At 57.9% G+C, this 18,143-nt stretch overlaps 1 protein-coding gene across 1 annotated transcript in view; it reads left to right on the forward strand.

Annotated features, from left to right (window-relative positions):
- EFNB1 (ephrin B1) overlaps positions 1 to 9,847 on the forward strand; it is a 49,329-nt gene extending 39,482 nt beyond the window's left edge. Inside the window, exons 3-5 of the mRNA XM_027724916.2 lie at positions 4,793 to 4,885; positions 5,790 to 5,918; positions 6,903 to 9,847. Coding sequence (XP_027580717.1) covers positions 4,793 to 4,885; positions 5,790 to 5,918; positions 6,903 to 7,291 — 611 coding nt within the window. The 3' untranslated portion in view covers positions 7,292 to 9,847. The remainder of the gene's footprint in view (positions 1 to 4,792; positions 4,886 to 5,789; positions 5,919 to 6,902) is intronic.
- The last annotated feature ends 8,296 nt before the right edge of the window (positions 9,848 to 18,143 follow it).

The raw sequence follows: 18,143 nt of genomic DNA on the forward strand, positions 1-18,143 counted from the left end.
GGGGGCCGGAGGGCCCCTTCCCGGCGCAGCTGCCTCGGGAAGGCTGGAAGGCTGGAAAGCTGCTGCCGGCCCCGCTGGCAGCTTGACAGCGTGGGGTGGGCTCCCCCCACACAGCCCCTGCCCCAGGCCTGGCAAACACCCCAGCCAATGTGCTGGAGCTCATGGAAAGGGCTGGGGAGATGTGTGCAGGGTGGGGGGAGGTGTGTGAGGTGGGGGGATGTGCATGAAATGGGGGGCTCATCTCCCCACAGCAGGGCAGTGAGGAAGTAGCAGTGCTAGTGATATTAATACAAATAATAACGGGATGCCGTGAGTGGGGGCTGCGTGTCCCTGCTGCCAGGGAGGAGGAGGAGGAGGAAGAGGAGAAGGGGCTGTAACCAAGCTGTGCTCTCTGGAGGCCCCGAGCAGTTTGTGTGCAGCGGAGCAGGCGGGTGCCTCTGCTCGGTGACCTGGAAGTGGCTCCGTGTCCCCTGGGGTGCCAGCCCTGGCTGGGATGGGGGAGGAGGGAGCTCGGTGCCCGTGATGGATTGGGCGCCAGTGCAGCACCTCTGTGTCAGCACCAAGGGACATAAAACAACTTGAAGGACCTGGAGGAGAGGGGAGGTGGCAGGAGATGGATTTTTATTTTAAGTAGAGTGTTTGTGGATTCCTGCAAGGATCTGTGGCGGTGTTGGAGCACACTGGAGATGTGTGAGACACATCTCCAGGGTGACCCATAAGGTCTTCACCTGTGCCAGGAGGGTCTTTCAGCCTGGCACGAGTGTCTTGGCTGAGTCAAGGCTGCTCTGCACCAGCTGCCCCTTGCCAGGATTGGTCCCTCAGCTCTGTTGGGATTGGGGTCAGGCTGCGGGGCACCGGTGGGTGCCGGTGGGATGCAGTCACCTCACCTAAAGTGATGGAAACACGAACCTTATGCAGGTCTGGGGGTAAGGGGGGCTTGGGGGAGGCGTCCGGGCTGCGGCCACACCGTGCCTGGCTGGGTCTGGAGCAGGGCTGTGGTGCACAGATGGAAGAGTGATTAAGAGCAATAAAAGGAAAGAGACTTGGATTCGCTACAGTCTCAGCACATTAATTGTGCTTTGGGGCCCAAATCATAACGCAGCCCTGCTAGAGGGAATCCAGGAGAGAAACCAAACATCTCGCTCTGTCCAAGGCTGACCATTTAAGAGACCCTTGCCTTCATCTCCTGCCAGGTATTACTTCCAGCGTCTCCCATCTGCCAAAACCCGAGTTCTCCTCTGAAATATTTTGAGGGGAAGAAGAAAAGCTTTGGTAACACTGAGTGCTGGTGTGGGGAAGCAGTGAGATGCGAGAGCACATGCCATCGCCTGCTTGGAGATGGGACTAAGAGGTTGTGGGGGCTCTCAGTCATCTATCCTGGCTCCTGGTGTGTGTCATGAGGCTGGACTTGGTGTGAGGAATGCCAGGAGTGGAGGTCCTGTCTGTGCTTCCATGGTGGCTGAGCATCTCTAAATTGACAAGCAATTACATGGTTAATGGTATCACTGGTAAATCCTCATCACTCACCAGAGGGGCTTAATGCTCCATTAGGGAAAGGCATCTGATGGCTCTGGGGGCTGGGAGAGGCCTTGCTCTCAGTGGAAGTCACCTGGCCAGAGGTTGTTTTTGCTCTCCCAGCCCTACAGCCAACCCGTGAATCCCTCCAGAGTGGAACAGGGCTGGAAAATGCTCCTGTACACTTGTTGTCGCTGGAGCTGGATCGAGCCTCGCTCCTGTGGTGAGTGGAGGTGACAGTGTTGTTTGAGACCTGCCATTTCCTATTGCCTGAGTATTCCCAACTCCCTGCCTGGTCCCTCCATGGTGTCACAGCTCTGCCTCCTGCTGCCTCCCTGCAGCTCCTCTCTCCAGCTCAGGGCTCTCCCACCTCTCCTGCAGCTGCTGCTGTGCCTGTGGATTTAACCTTTTCCTCCAGTGTTCCTGTGGGTTTGCTGACGCTGGATTCCATCGGCAGCTGAGGACTGGGGGTGTCACCTGCGCTCACCCTGAACGAGTGGCACAGGCGCTACGGGAATCCATCGAGTGCCTCCTGGATCCCATGTCTTCACTGGACCTGGGCTGACCTGATCCTGGAGCCTTCTGCTCGGGCTCCTTCCACTGGGAGAGCAGGAAACAGAGTGGGAGGACCAGCTCTTCATGGCTGAACTTCACAGGGAACCACACTGGAGGAGCCTTCACCTCTGGGTCCTTGGGGACCCCCAGCCACAGCCCCTGCCCTGCTGGACCTGCTGCTCAGCACATCCCTCTGTCCTACATGTTCATATCAAACCTACCAGCCATTGGACTCTTCACCATTGGGATGGATTTTAGAATTTTGACTTTTGGAAGCCCAGCCAGCCGTGTGGAGCATCCAGCTTTGCTCTGCCCCATTGTGGATTTATAAGGAGCGTGGCAGCATGTCCTTGTTTCCAGAGGCCATTCCAAGACCATCACTGTGGGTTTTACAAGTGTTTTGCCCTTCTAGCTGCTCCTTTTTACATTACCTCAAGCAACTGCTTAGTTTTTCCAGGTGATTCCCTCTCAAAGCTACTTTCTCCCTCATCATTAACACGAGCAGAACAAGAAGAACCTTCGTGCCCAAGTCCTGTGTGTGGGGCGGGAAGGAAGATGCTCAGCTGTGTCCCTTTGTCCATCCCTGTGGCTCCAGCTGCCATCCCTGTGGCTTCAGCTTCCGTCCCTGTGACTCCAGCTGCTCCCTCTGTCCTCTTTGGACCTTTAATGTTTTTGTTGTATCCAGACACAGCGTCTCTGTAGTTATTTGGAGGAACTGCTGTCTCCTGTCACTGCTGCCTTTGTGGGATCTCCTGGCTTCCACACTTGAGCCACGATTTGTCTGTACCTCGTTTTGATATAATTAGGTAATTATTTATAAACAAGACTCACGAGGCCTCGCAGAGCCTGGTTTTTACAGACTACCCTGTTCTTCCTGAATGGATGAACCTTTTTGACATGGAGCTGGGAAGGTGGGAAGCTGTTCATGGAGCAGCTTCAGTGCCATGAGCTGGGATGTATCCACTTATTTCACCCCCAAACCAGTGCCTCTGGCCTGGGACAACTGAGCTGCTGTACTCTCTGCTGGAGTTCTCTCCCCGAGATGTTTTTATGGGGAGTCTGAGCTCAGACTCCTGGCTGGATTCTGAAGAGCCTGAGCGGGCTGTTGGGGGCCTTCCTCCACATTCCCAGGCGTTTGTGTGGGGATTTGTGCTGACAGTGCTCCCGTCGGATCACCCGCCAGCGGATCCCAGCTGCCTGGATGCACAGCTCCATCCCAGGGGCCGTGGGAGAGGAGAGAACTCGGCCCAAGGACTTTGTGATCAGTAAAACATTTGCTGGTGCTTCAGACGAGAGCCTGGATTGCACAGAGGTGTTTGGAAAGAGCTGATGGACTTGGAACTGCTTCCCAGCGGGATCTGGATGTGCTTTCTGGAGTAACCCAGCGTGGAGGCTCATGGAGGCACCCGAGGGTCCTGTTGTGGGAAGGGGAGTGCGGAAGGACGACCTTGCTCTGTACTCCAGCCTCTTCCTATCCCCTCACTGACACCCAGCAGCGTCCAGTGGATTCATCCCAAATTTCCACTGGACACTTGCCCTCCCACACCCCCATTTTTGGAGGATGGAGGCAGGAATTGGGCTGTGCAGGGAACCTGAAACCCCGAGGCTGAGCTTTGGTGTTGAGGCTTGGGTAGGTGTTGGCTGCGCCGTGCCGGCCAAGTCTGGAAAACTATCCCCGTAGCTCCGTGATTCTCCGTCGCATCACATTCCCGACGCCGTTGCTGAGCTCTGCCTGGGTTTTGTTGCTTCCCTGGGTGAATAAATCCCTGTGCTTGGATTTGGTGGAGCACTGGGATGCCACGATGGATGGGGGTGCCAGTTTGGGAACCATTGTGATCCCTGGGCAGGGCTGACTGTGTGCCAGCGCTGCTCCACACCTGGCACAGCGTCCATGTCCAGGGCCCTTTTGGGGTCAAAAACCAGATTTTTGAGTGTGGTCAGCAGAATCTGCCCTTTAGGTGCTTAATTCTGCAGTCTCCTGGTTTGGGTTTTTGATCTCTCCTGTCCCCCCTGCCCTGAGCTTTCCCCACTGTGGGGAGAGGGCTGGAGGGTGGGGCTGTTCCCTGCGGGACGGCAGCAGGAGCTGTGCGGTTCCCTGCACTCCCGCAGGATCCAAAGGCTTCAAAATCTGTGCCGGCTACAGCAAAAAGTTAATGTGAATTTAAGTGACTTCTGCCCTGCAATTAGAGCCCCTGGAGCCCACTGGGGCTCTGAGTTTACATTCTTCACCGAGGCACAGGGTGTAATTAGAGATGTATAATTTAAACTGTGCATATGCAAGTGTTCCCATTCTGCACCAGGAGCAAAGGAAATTATCCAGGAATTAAAGGAGGAGGAGGGTGCAGGCAGGGAGAATGGCTCACTTGTGTGGATGTGGCAGTGAGGGGAAGCTGGAGGGATCACGTCCTCACTGCTGCAGGCAGCTTTGAAGGGGCAGGAGCTGGGAATTCAGTGGGCTCCGGACGGGGGTGTGAAAATGTGGCTGTAATGTGGGCTCAGGTGGGAGGTGCTGGGGGGGAACTGGGACCTGGCAGTACCAGGGGACAGCAGGGACCTGACTGGGGACAGCAGGGACCTGCCTGGCAGTGCCAGGGGACAGTGGGGGCCTGCCTGGTGGTGCCCATGGAGAATCGGACCTGCACAGTGGTGCCAGGGGGCAGTGGGTGCCTGCCTGCCTGTTCTCCCAGGAACCTCGTATAACATTCCCTCTCTTTTCTTGCAGCCACTTCCAACGGGACGCTGGATGGCCTGGAGAACCGGGAAGGAGGGGTCTGCCAGACGCGCTCCATGAAGATTGTCATGAAAGTGGGGCAGGGTGAGTTCTGCCGCGCCCTGGGGTCTCCTGCTGCCCCTCAACTGGGGTCCCTGTGCTGCTCTTGGGGTGGTTCAGGATTCCAGGGAAGCTGAGGCCACACCAGCTGCTCCCGGGAGCCCGGGTTAGTTGAGCAGAATTCCATTTTTAGGATCTTTTCTCCTCCCTTTTTTCTCTTGCCAATATCACACATGTGCAGAGCACTGGGATTCAAAGGGAGTGATTGTTCCCGGTCACCTCGTGGTCCGTGTCCCAGTGGGAAGCGAACTTGGCATGGAACCCATGAGCTGTGCGAGTGCCTTGGGGAGGGGCTGGCACAGGCAGTGCCCTCGTGACTTCCCGGGTATCCGAGGAGGGGTTGGAGCTGGGCAGGGGTCAGGGATTGGGCTTGGCAGCTCTCAGCTGTCACTGGTGGCAGTGGGACACCAGGGGTATCACCATGGCTCTTCTCCTGGAGCTCCTGCTCCCCATGCTGAGCTGCCTCCCAGCCCCAGCCATGCCCTGGGCTCGTTTCGGCCCCGACTCAGATGCGCAGCTCCCGATTCTGCTTCTCATTATTGTGTTTGCACGTTGGGGCCAATATTTATAATAAACAGGCAAAGCTGTGCTGCAGCCTTGGCCTCCTGCCTGCCCTTCCCTTCCTCCCCCTGCCCGAGCAAGAAACCTGCCCCAGCCCACGCACAGGAGCTCCGAAAAGAGAAAACCAGGGAATTAGGGTGGGGACCTGCTTCCCACAAGCCCTGGAGCAGCTCAGCCTTGCTCAATTGCTCTCAGCATCTCCCATCACTCCTGTGCCCCGTGGGAGCAGCTGGGATTTAGGGGCAGTTGTTCTTTAGGGGCAGAACAAGCTGCTGCCATTCAGGTGGAATTGAGGTTTCTCACCCATCCCTCCCCTCCCCTTTCCCAGATCCGAACGCGGTGATCCCAGAGCAGCTGACGACGAGTCGGCCGAGCAAGGAGTCGGATGACACGGTGAAGATGGTCACGCAGAGCCCACGCAGCAAGATCCCGGCGGTGGAGGAGCCCGGCAAGCCGGGTGGGTTTCCCAGGGACCCCTGCAGAGGGATGGGGCTCTGTCTTACAGCTGGAGGATGCTGGCCTTGTTGCATGGATCCCAGGGATACCAGACTCTCTGGATCAAGGATCTGGATGGGTTTCCCATGAGCATTGTGCCCATCTCTGCCATCTCTGCTGCTCACAGCAGCTCCTGCCCTGGCCCAGGGACCCTCAGGCCTGGCACAGCCTGACTGTGGCGTGGAGCAGCTTGGGTTTGTTTTCCCAACTCCTGGCAGGAGCTTTGCAGGGAAGTGCTGTTTCAGCACTCTTCTTCCTCCTCCTCCTCCTTCTCGCTGCCCATCTGTTCCTCACTGTACACCTGAGAGTGCTTGGAGGAGGCGAGGTCCTTGGGTTTGTGAGCCGAGCCCATGTGAGAGCCCTTTGAAGATGGTTTCCTGAGTTCCTGACCCTGCTGAGAGCAAAATGAAATCAAACAGAGCAGGAAAGAGTTGTTTGTTTCTTCCCACCTGGATCAGCTGCTGAGCACTCCCCCCTTGGGAGCTGTGGCTGCCCTGGCCCCAGGGTCAGTAATTGGATATTGGAGGGCTCCGGGTGTCAGGGCCCACTTTCACCAGGACATCCAGGTTGGTTTTGGAGAGCAAGGGCTCCCAGGGTGCAGGTTGGTGGTCACCTGGACACGAACAATGCTCTACTCCATAGGCTGGCAGATGGAAAGGGGGAGCAGTGATGTGGAGTGAGGGAGAGGACACATGATTCCCCTCCCTGCGGATACTCAGGGTCCTGCCCAGTCCTTCCCAGGGATGTGTTGGTCTGACTGGGGTGGGAAGGTGGTGAGGGGTCTGCTGCCCTCCCTGGAGGCACGGATGTTGTGCTAAGTTTGGAGGGCAGAGAGGGGTCCAATGGACGACTCGTCCACCTGCTCCACATATGTGACCCACACACGGACAGAGCACAGAATTGGCTGCCTGGCAGGGTCTGAATCCCCTCTCCCTTTGCCTTGCAGGCTCTGTCAACCAGGATGGCCAGGAGACCCAAGGTCCCAGCGATGGCTTCCTGAGCTCCAAGGTGGCCGTGTTTGCAGCCATCGGTGCCGGCTGCGTCATCTTCATCCTCATCATCATCTTCCTCGTCGTGCTCCTGATCAAGATCCGCAAGCGGCACCGGAAGCACACGCAGCAGCGAGCCGCAGCCTTGTCCCTCAGCACCTTGGCCAGCCCGAAATGCAGTGGGAACGCGGGCTCGGAGCCCAGCGACATCATCATCCCCTTACGGACTACAGAGAACAACTACTGCCCGCACTACGAGAAGGTGAGCGGGGACTACGGGCACCCCGTCTACATCGTGCAGGAGATGCCCCCGCAGAGCCCAGCCAACATTTACTACAAGGTGTGAGGAGCAGCCTGGGAACGGCCGATGCAGGAGCGCGGGAGCGCCGGGCGCGGGGGCCGCCCGCCCCGGGCTGGCGCCGGAGGGAGGAAGCGAAACGACCCCCCCGGCACGGCGGGGCAGCGCCGGGGCTGCGCCGGGGAGCGGATGGCTCACGCTCACGTGCTGATTCTCCCCTTTGTATTTAGTTTTGTAGTTCTCAGCTTTTGTAATCCCGAGACTCGAGGGTGAGCCTTCAGCCTCCTCCTCTTCTTCTCCAGACTGTGGCCGGCCGTGGGGGCGGGCGCCGTGCCTTTCCGTGCTCGGGACACCGCTGGCAAACCCGGAGACTCCACCTCCCCTTTTCGTTCTGGGATTTTCCCTCCGTCCTTGCTGAAGTGCCCGTGTGCCGACGCCGCGGGGGTCCGGGAGCCTGGAGCGACGCCGGGGCCGTGTCCGAGGAGCAGCAATCGGCCGCGGGGGGATGAAGAGGAGGAGGAGGAGGAAGCTTTGCCACGGTGCCAAGATGCAGACAACTGTGCAGGGAGGAAGCTGGCAAACCCGATTTACTACTACTACTATTATTATTATTATAATTATTTTAATTTTTTTGTAACATTTTTATTTTTGTGAATTCCGGGCGGGACTCCGGCCCGCCGCCTTCGGGCACACGCCATCGCCTCCTTCCAGCACGCCGTCCCCCCGGCCCTGGGGCACGTCCCGCTCCCGCCGCTGCCCCTGGAAACATTTGTGTTCGTAGCTGTTGACTCTTGTTTTAGTCTCTTTATAAAAAGAAAGAAAGAAAAAAAAATATTCTATCTACACCCTGTCTCAAGCATTCAGTGCGTGAGGGGCCGGGGCTCCTCCTGCCCCGTGCGGAGCAGCTGTGGCCCGGCAGCCCTTCCCGACCCCTCCGGAGCATCCCACTGTGGAGAAAAGCCTTTGGGTTTCCATTGGGCTGGAGCTGAGCCTGCTGGAAGCAAAGTAGGGGGTGGCAGGGGTAGCTGCAGAACCCCCAAGCTGGGCATGCTGTGGGAGGTTGTCCTTGGAAGGGAAAACTGGAAAACAAATGTTCCCGACCCACAGCTCATGCCGGAGGTATCAGGAGGAGGCCGGCGCTTGGGGCTGGAAGCCCCCCAGGAGGCTGGAGTACCAGGCTTGGCTTGGTTGGGAGCTGAGCCAAAGGCTTTTCCATGCCCCTTGGTGAGACCTGCTTTGGGGACCAGCCTTTGCCATGCCTGTCCCCCCACCCTGCTCCTGGCACAGGAGTGTCCTTGTCCTGCCACCTCCTCGGGGTCCCACAGCCCGGGCTCCCCCACCCTTGCCTTGCCCATCTCCTGCCTAACACTGGACAGGGTTGAGCTTTTCTGGTGGGATCATTCCCTGCTTCCTCTTCCTGGGAGGACCTGCTGGCGCTGTGGCCAATGCCAGTGGGCATGGTGGAGCTGGCTGTGCCCTGTCACCCACCTGTCCTCTGGCTGTCCCCCCTTCCTCACTTCCTTTTCCTTCCAGCAGTAGCTGCTTTTGCTCAGGGAGCAGGAGTGGGGCCAGCAGGGCTGCTCCGCCTGGGCTGTTCCCGCCTGTCCCCAGGGCCCCGAATCCCGTGTTAGGAAGTGCCCAAAGAGCGAGGGAGCTGCTCTGCTAAAGTGCCTTGACGAGGAGTGGGCAGGGGTGGGGGGGCAGAGCAGGGACGGGGGTCCCGATGGCTCGGGGTGTCCGGTGACTCGGGGGTTCTGGTGGCTCGGGTGCTGCGCTGGGGTTTGGGCCCCAGCGGGATGGGAGCATCCTGGGGTGTCACATTGTTGGGTTTGTGGTGTTCTAAGGCAGGAATTCGGGCCAGAGTGGAGCAGGGTGTCCCAGCTCTCCTCCTGCCCTCAGCATCCCGAGGTGATTTGGTTTCCCGGGCCCCGAACCAGCTGCTTCCCTAGGGAGGGATGAGCTGCAGTGGGTGCTCCTCCCTGCCCTGCCCCTCTCCCTGTTCCCCCCGTCCCTCCACTGCTTTTCCCCACGTAGCACCTTCCGTCCCTCTCTTTTCCATGGCATCCGTGCCAGTGCTGCCCACCCTGGCCTGGGAACCATCCCCACCAGGACACTCCATTCATTCCCTGCTGGGGAATGGGATCTGCTCTTGGAAATCCCAGAAAATTGTGTCTTAAAAAAATCCCCCTTTCCTTCTCCCGTTTGCCAAACCTCGGCTTGTGGTTCCCAAAGTGTCAGAGCCCTGGCTGGGCGGTGGTGGCAGTGGTGACAGTGACAGTGGAATCCCTTGGGAGCAGCGGCTGGAGTGGAGGGGCAGGAGAGGGACAATGTAGTTTTGGTTTGGTTTTGCAGACGATGGGACGGAATCTGGCCACGGGTTGTACCAAAAGTGATCTGACAGTGCTGGTGGCTTCCCACAGTGGCCATCCCCAGCTGACGTCCCCATCAGTCCGGCTCCTGCTGGGAACAGCTGGAAAACCTTGTAAATATGTGAAGAAAGGGTGAAATCAGAACTCTTGGTTTTTGTCGAGCACCTCAGGCTGCTGGGTCCTGGATCGGAGTGTGTCCCTCGGGTTCTTTTCATGGAAAGTATTGAAGTTTGGTTGATTTTTTCTTTTTTCTTTTTTTTTCTTTTTTTTTTTTTTTTTTTTTTTTTTTTTTTTTTTTTTTTTTTAAATTTTTTTTTGTTTCCTCCCCGTTTTGTTTGTGTAAATACTAGTCTTTTTTGGAAGAAATAATGTAAAGATGTTTTGTATAAACTCCGAATTATTTTCTGGTTGCTTTTTCTTAGAAAAACAAAATGAGAACTTAAAAAAAAAAAAAAAAAAGAAAAAAAAAGAAATTTTAACCACGAGAACGGGTGTAAAACATTGTCATAGTGCTCAGCGCTGGAGCCCACGGGCTGTGCTGGTGTGGGGGCTGCTGGGGGGCAGCACTGGGGGGCTGTGCCCTCAATATAATGCAGGAACAGATGGGCTCCAAGCAGAGAGGGAAACTGGGAGTCTGGGATTCTATTCCATTGATTCCAGGTCAGACCTGGCTCATTCCCAGTGAGTTTCTGGCTGCCCTGGTTCTGGGCAGAGCTTTGAGCCCCAACCTGGGCACGGGCAGAGACTCGATGACACACGGTGACCTAAAGGAGCATCAAATTTATCTCCTTATTTATCTTTAACCAAAAAAAACCCAACCTGGGGATGCAGAACTCAGTGCAACATCCTGAAATCCTGCTCTGCTTTTCCAGGCCTGTGGAGTTGCTCCTGGTGCAGATTCCTTTCCCAGCTATCCCTGTTTTCCATCTGCCAACTGCCAGCACACCGTAGCCTCGTCTCTGCTTGGTGCCCGGGCCAGGTTGTTCCTCCTCAGCCCTGCCCACCTTGGGTCCCTGCCCACAGGGAGGTGGCCGTGCCCACCAAAGCCACCTCTGGTGTCACCGGCATGCCTGGCACTTCCCTGTGGGCAGCCAGAAGGCAGCTGAGAGCTCCCAGTCCTCCCAGTGGCTCACAGGAGCTGGACTGGGATCTGCATTATATTGACAGAGGGGTCCTTGGAGGATCCAGAGGCACTGGAGCAGGGATGGACGTCCTTCCCTGCATCCCAGCAGTGCCTCACACCAGCACATCCACACCACGCTCCCACATTTCAGAGCTGTGACCACGTCCACATCCCACAGCGTCACATCCGTCCCGTGTCCCGAGGGGGGACTGTCCCCACGATCAACCAGCTGCGGGGCTGCTGCCCAGCCCTGTGCCACGGCCTCACCGGAGCATCCGGGCTGCCAGTTCCCTTGTCCATCCTCCGCTGCCGTTAGCCGAGAGGTGGATGTGGGCTTGGAGCCCGGATGCGGCCGGTGCCTGTGTGGGGCACACGGGATGGGGCTTTGGTCATGCGGGAATGGTTTGGGATGCCGGGCACGGAGGGAACGAGGCCCCTCTGTGCCAGCACCTCCTCAGGGAGCGGCTGCTCCCGGGCAGGGGCACATCCCAGATCAGGCCTCGGCATCCCCACGCTGGTTGATCCTCCTGGGCTCCCGGTGGGGCTCCGGTGGTGCCGGGATCCCCTCGGCCGCGCTCCCTGGCACCGCAGATTTTCTTTCTTCGTGTCATGTTCCTCGGTTTGATTCCTTTCACCTTCTCCCAGCTCTCCCTCCCGGTAGCATATCATCGGCATCGGTAACCAGCTCTGTGGCAGCTGAACTCCATGGAGCCGTGATGGAACCTGATATATTGTTAAATAAAAGGGTTTTTTTCCTATGGAATCTCGGCTGTCTCCTGTGTGCTTTTTTCCTGCCCCAGGTTGTGTTTTGAACAGCCACAGCCTGGGCTGAAGAGAACTGGGAAGAGTTGGCTGGTGCAGATCCTCACTGGCATGTCCTGGAGGGATCTGTTGGGTTTGGTTTGGTCAGCAGCAAAGCTTGGAGTTTTTTGTCTAATATTTGCAGTGTGGACTCAGGGTTGGATGGACTCAATGGTTTTAGGATTGGATGTGGATGGATATGGTTGGGTACTCAATGGATATGGTTGGACTCAGTGATCTTAAAGGTCTTTTCTAGCCCAAATGACTCTGATTCCATGTCTCTGTCCCTGAGGAGACAGAGGCTCCTCTGAGGCCACCAGGTCCCCTTGGACACAAACCCTGGGCTCAAGGGGCTGGTTCTTGGGCACAACCAGAGCCACTGGGACCATGCCAAGAGTCTGCTGGAGCGAGCAGGGACTGCCGGGATGGGGGTCGGGCTGGGGGGGCCCTGGGTGCACCAGCGGTGCTCAAATGTGGTTTGCTGGTTTGAAAATCCTCCCTCTCTTCGTGCTTTGATCCCAGTGGGAATGAAATAACACTTTTAATTTTAAACAGCTTCACTGGTCCCTGATGCCCGAAGGGAGAACTGTAAGTGCCAAGCGTGCCGGGACCTGCCAGAGGAGGGAGAAGTGCTTTAACAGGTTCCCGGAGCCCACACCCGGCTGAGGAGCAGGAACGCAGCAGGTCCCCCCTGCTCTGGGGCTACTCCGGGTGGGATCAACATGGACTCAGGGGTGTGGACCCTGCCAGACCCACAGGATTGCTCCTGGTGCTCCACGTGTGTCCTGAGGCTGCTGCAGGGGGGGTTCCATAGGGCAGGGGTGCAACGGAGCTGCATCATCCCAAAACACGGAGTTTGGGAGCCTCCGCACTCCCCGTGATCCCACCCTGGTGCAAGGTCCTGTGGAAGCCCCTGGACTGGGAAGGGTTTGCTTGGGAGCACCCTCACCTGTGGCTGTGGTGGGAGGGGATGTCAGGCCGCAGTGCCTGTGCCCATGGGGACACGGGAGCCGAGGACATGCGGTGGCTCCGCTCCTGAGGGCCGGCTGGCAGGGAGGGATCGGCAGGATCTTACCCCGGAGCCTCCAGATCTGGAAAGTTCATTAAAGCTGCAGAGCTGCTGATGGTTTTGGATGTCCATCAGGAATGGAGGAGTTATTTTAATTATTTCACATAAAGGAGCTTTCTGTCGAGTTTATTAACTCACCCTTGGCCGGATCCCACTCGGGAGTGGGGCAGCTGCCAGGTCAGCAGAGCTGGAGCGTTTTGAGGGAGTGGGATACTGGGAGTGGTGCTACTGCCACATGCCATGGCCAGGGTGGCACCCACATGGAAGGGGAGCTCATATGGGAAGCACCTTTATGACCTGGTTAAGTGATGGGAAACTCAAAGCACCTTGGAGGTGGCAGGGAATGACAGATCCACAGCACTCCCAGCTCTGCTTTGAGACCAGGCTCAACTGGAGCTGGGACATCGGGCCACCCAGGGCCGCTGTGGGGCTCAGGATGAGCCCTAGTGTGGGGAGCACAGGGCAGGGGCACCCCCAGGGTTCCCGGATCATTGTCTCCATGTGCCGGGGCCGTGCTGGGGGCACTGGTGCTGGCAGGGTGCTCTGGAGTTCCACCTGCCCTTGCCCTCCTATTCCCAGCACTGCCGAGGTATTGCCATCCCTGGAGCTTCCCTCCCCGCCCTGAGCAGTGGTTGCTGCTGCCCATTCATGGGATAAACCAGCCCTGGGAGGCAGCAGGGATAGAGCTGGAGCACCAGTGCCTCCAGCCCCTGTTCCTCCCTGCCTTGACTGTGATTCCCTGGATCTTGGCTGGGCTGAGGGTGAGCAGGGCAACGTACCCCAAGTTCCCCTTCCAATATCACACCCCATTCCCCCATCACTGCAGCTCATTCCCAGCCCCAACCACCCTTCCCAGCCCACTCAGCCTCCTCCTCCGGCATTTCTGCTCCGAGGGGAGCATCTGAACCCCCCCAGCCTGTAAGGGGCTGAATAACAGCAATTCCTTCAAATCACCTTGGCTGGGCCAGCTGCAGCAGCCAGGATTGGGAAGTTTATCCTTGTTTTCCCCACAGTATATCCAAAATAACTAACAGGTTCCCCTGGTCGAGGCGCTGGGCTTTTCCCACAGCCAGGCTTTCTGCCGCATCCACCCGCCCGCCTGCACCTGGTTTCCACGGAGAGGAGCCTGGAAGATCCATTAGGCTGTCGTGGAATGCAACGAGTCCCGCGGGCTCCGTAATGAGAGCAATAACGGGAATGCACTGGGGGGCTGTTTGTCACGGGGATGGGGATGGGATGGGGATGGGATGGGGATGGGGATGGGAATGCGGATGGTGGTCTCTCTCGGCGCTGGGGGCTGGAAGGGATGGAAGGAGGAGGAGGAGGAAGAGGAGGAAGAGAGCATGGCTGATGCTGTCACGGCAGCAGGTCGGGCTCCAGCGCTCTCCCTGTGTTCCTGTGCCGCTGCCAGCCCCGTCCCTGTGCCAGGGCAGCCATCTGTGCCCGAGGCGGAGCAGAGCCGGGCTGAGCCCCGCTCGCACAAAGGCCCCGCAGTTCCCTGGAGCTCGACCCGGCGGAGCTCAAGTGCTCGCAGAAAGGACTCACGTGCTGCCAAGGTTTTTCCCCAGGCAGGCCCAGAGCCAGGGGGATGGATGCAGCCTTGTTCCCCTGGCAGGGCTTCCAGCATCCTGAAAAGGCTCTTCCCTGGTCAGCCAGCTGGGACACACACAGCCTGTGAACAACCTCCTTGGGTATCCTGGTGGGATAACCATGAGGAAAGGGCTGGGCTGGAGAGGTTGCAGGGCTGGGAAAGTCAAGGGATCCTTGGGAGCGTGCTGGGAAGCCATGGAGGGATGAGGAGGAAGCTTTCTCCCAGCAAAACAGGGACCTTCAGGATAAATCCAGTAGTTTTTTTGTTCGTTAAGAAGGAATGAACACAAGTACAGCTCTACAGCAAACATCAGTTAATTATGTGCAAGGTTTTAATGTTCCTGAAACACAACCCTTGGAGAGGGTCCCCTGGCTGCTGGAATGGGGTCTGAAGGAAAAACAGAGATTTTCCTTCTCGGTGAGAGGAAAATGGGAAATATTGGTGCAGGGGCCACCCCAGGAGCCGAGCTGGGGGGGTTCTGCCTCTGAGCCAGCCTGTGACCCCACTGGGATTGGGGTGTCCTGGCTCTCAGCAATCCTGGGACACCGACAGGGGTTTCTCCTGCCTCTGAGCCAGCTCAATCCCACTGGGGGGTTACCCCATTTCTTTGGTTGCTCTGTGCCTCTCCCCTGGGAGAGGGGAGCACAGGGTAATGAGGACACTGTGACTGCAGGGTGGACATGTCCTGGGGATGGTGTGATCTGGGCACCCATCACTTCATCCTATCCCATGGAGGGATGTGCTTGAGCCTTCCTGCCCATTCCGTGTCCTCAGGGCCATGGATGGGAGTGCAGGGATGGGATTTGGGCACAGCTGGGACAAAGCTGTGCACTGGGGTGATCCTGCTGGTCTCCTGCAGCTCCTGTCCCCATCCCAGGGATCACCTCCAGCCTTGGAGCTGCCCCAGCTGGGAAGGGCCAAGCGAGGCTTCGGTTTCAGCCGAGCTCCCCCCCCTAATTCCTGCAGCCTGGTGTAATCCTCCCGAGTGAGCCCAGAGCCAGGTTCCTGCTGGAAATTGGCTCTTGCTGTGGCTCTGAGCTCTTTGTAAGGAAGCTGAGCCAGGAGGAAAAGCGAGCCTGTGACTCCAAAGGGCAGGGGCTGGGGGGGCTTTGCTCTCCTCCACCCGGGGCAGGGGGAGCTCAGGTGGGTCGTGGCCGGGAAAAAGCCCTGAATCCTGCTGGGAGTTGTGTGGGATCCTTCCTGAGGCCTGGGCCAGGGAAGAGGGTGCCATGGGGTGCCAGACCTGGCCGGCAGCAGGAGGCCAAGGGCTTCTCCAGGTGCCCAAGAGGTGTCCCAGCTGGAGTGGGCTTCTCCCGGGGCAGATGGAGGTGGGGGGGTACAGGGAACATCTGGGGAGATGAACGGGTGGGTGAAACGACAGCTGGGATCACAGAGGCAGCTGCCTGTGAGGTTATTTCCCTTTGCATCAATGAGAGGAAAGCTCCAGGAGCTTTCCTGCCACCCCAGCCCCAGCCGTTGGAAAAATGGCCCTTGGAGCTGAAGGAGTGTTGGGCTCCCACGGCCGCTGTCCCCTGTGGGAACCCCTGGTGTTCCAGCAGCTGCAGATGTGCCAATGCCCAGTCCCCCCCAGTGCTTGGGGCTGCAGGAACTTGGAAGGATGGCAGCATCCATCCCAGCATCCATGACTTTGGACTGGCTGTAAATGAGAGGGCAGCTCGTGAGGAGAATGCAGGATGAACTGTGGCTTCCCACTGTTTAATGTAAATCAGGATCGGCCATTAATTATGGGTTTAACAGGCCAGGCTGGGGAGGGGGGGGGGGGGGGCACGTCGAGGGGAAGAGGTTTCCCAGGGGATGGATGGGAAGGGCCGAGCTTCCTCCTGGCGGGAGAAGTCAGCTCTGGGCAGGCAGAGGCACATTGCTGGGTCTCCACGGGGGTGGCCCTCCCACCTCCGCCCGGCGAGGTCCCCCCCATGAACCTCTGACCACAGCCCTGCCAGAGCCTGACACCTCTCCTCGCCCTCCCTGGACTTCCAACAATAATCCCGGTGCCTGCTGGGCTTTGCTGCTCTTGGACGCTGGAGAGGGGCCGGAGCGTGGCGCGTAAGGCGATATCCCGGCGATATCCCGGCGATATCCCGGCAGCCGCGCAGCCGAACAAAGCCCCAGTGTCTGCGGCCCCGCGGGTCACCCGGAAATTGTCCCGGCCCGGGGGAAAAGGGTTAATGAAGGCTGAGCCTCCAGAAATCCCGCTATCCTTCCCCAAACCAACAGAGGGGTAATTAGCTCCTAATAAACGGCGAAGATAAGCCTGGGCTGGGCCGGGGGGCTCGGCGGGAGCCGAAAAGGCTCATCAGGAGCCCAAAAGGCTCCCGAGCACCGGCGACGGGTCTCAGCCCTGCGCTGCCCCGAGATGCTCTCCGCGCCCCCTGCGCTCATCCCGGGGCACGCCCGGCTGCGGAAGGGACGGCCGGGAGAATCCTGCCCTGAATGGGAGAGAAAGGCCCTTTCAGGGAGTGCAGCCATGCGCGGAGGCGGCCGGAGCCGGGGGAGGCCCCCTGCCCCCGGCGGGACGGGCGGGAGGTGGCACTGGCCGTATCCTCGCCATCCTGCTGGGGCGTGGAGGGGTCCTGCGAGCCCAGGGAGAGCGAAACCTGTGGAACAAGGGAAGCTGGAGACCCACGGCTTGCAGCTGGATGCTTTGGACCATCCTGACTGCACCGGGGCCGTTCCCGCTGGGGATGGGGTGGTCCCAGCCAGGGTGGGCACCTCGGCTGTGGAGCCCCGCTCCCTCCGGTCTCCAGCATCGTGTGCTGCAGGTGGGATTCCGGCGGGAGCAAGAGGCTCTTCAGCCATGTGGGATTCATCCTGCCACTCTCCCCAGCAGGACCAGGCAGCTGGGAATGCTCCAGCATCACTCCAGAGCTGGGAGGTGCTGGGGCAGCCCTAGTGGGGGATCTGGGGATGTTTGGCTCTCACCCTCCATCTGCGAAAGGATCCCTTCCCCACCGGGGAAGGTTTTAAAGGAATGTTTTTGCCCTATAAGTCACGTATATTAACATTTCCCTCTTCACCGTGTCCCCACCCACCTCCCTGCCGAGGGACGTGGCCGGTGTCCTGCCCCGTGTCCTGTGTCTGGCTCCCTTTTCCAGCGCCAAAGTTGGAAGCAGCTCCAACGCGACCCCTTTGTTTCTACCAGAGTGGGGTGAAACGTGTCCGATTAATGCTGTGCTCGACAAAAATATGCAGTTTTGGACCAGCCTGAACTATTCATTCATTCTGGGTTCGAGGCCAAAAGAATGGATTTTTAAAAATATAAAAATGTCTCACTTTGACATTTTTTAAATCAAATATTTTGACTTTGCCTTTGGAGTCAGAGCTGTGAGATCAGGTGAAACTATAGGGAACAATTTTAAAAACATTTTTTCCAACCTAATTCTCCATTCCCAAACAAACTTGGCCTTTCCTCTGGCTCTGTTTAACATGGGATTGTTTGTTTACCCTCATACAGACCACGGCGTTTGCTTTTGTGGTGTTTCTTGTTTGCTCCGGGATCCTTGAAATGACTTGATTTTGTTATTATTTGCTGTCTGAAGGAAACCCCAAATCCATTATTTTCACAGGTTTTGTTGTGGTGGGTTTTCTCCAGCACTGTCCCATTACGCACCAGCAGAAAAAGGGTTTTGGGGTCTCACTTCCCATGGATGGATCCTTGGGAGGGGGTCGGTTGGTTTTTTTTGGATGTGTGTTTTAGGCTTTTTAGTGTGGGTGTGTCCTGTCTGGGAGTATTTTGTAGCAGTGAAGCTGGGGGCAGGCAGTGGGGTCATGGGGATGGGGATCCCTAGGGATGCATCCCACTCCACCCCCAACCCACCCTCTCCTCAGGGGGCTGCTCAGATCTTGATGATCTTACAGGTCTTTTCCAATCTAAATGATTCCAGGATTCCATGCTGATTCTGGGCTGGATGCGGGTGATGCTCCATGGG

Source organism: Pipra filicauda, unplaced genomic scaffold (genome assembly GCF_003945595.2).
Source record: "Pipra filicauda isolate LSUMZ 115617 unplaced genomic scaffold, ASM394559v2 scaffold9_size5747161_pilon, whole genome shotgun sequence".
NCBI classification, from domain to species: domain Eukaryota; kingdom Metazoa; phylum Chordata; class Aves; order Passeriformes; family Pipridae; genus Pipra; species Pipra filicauda.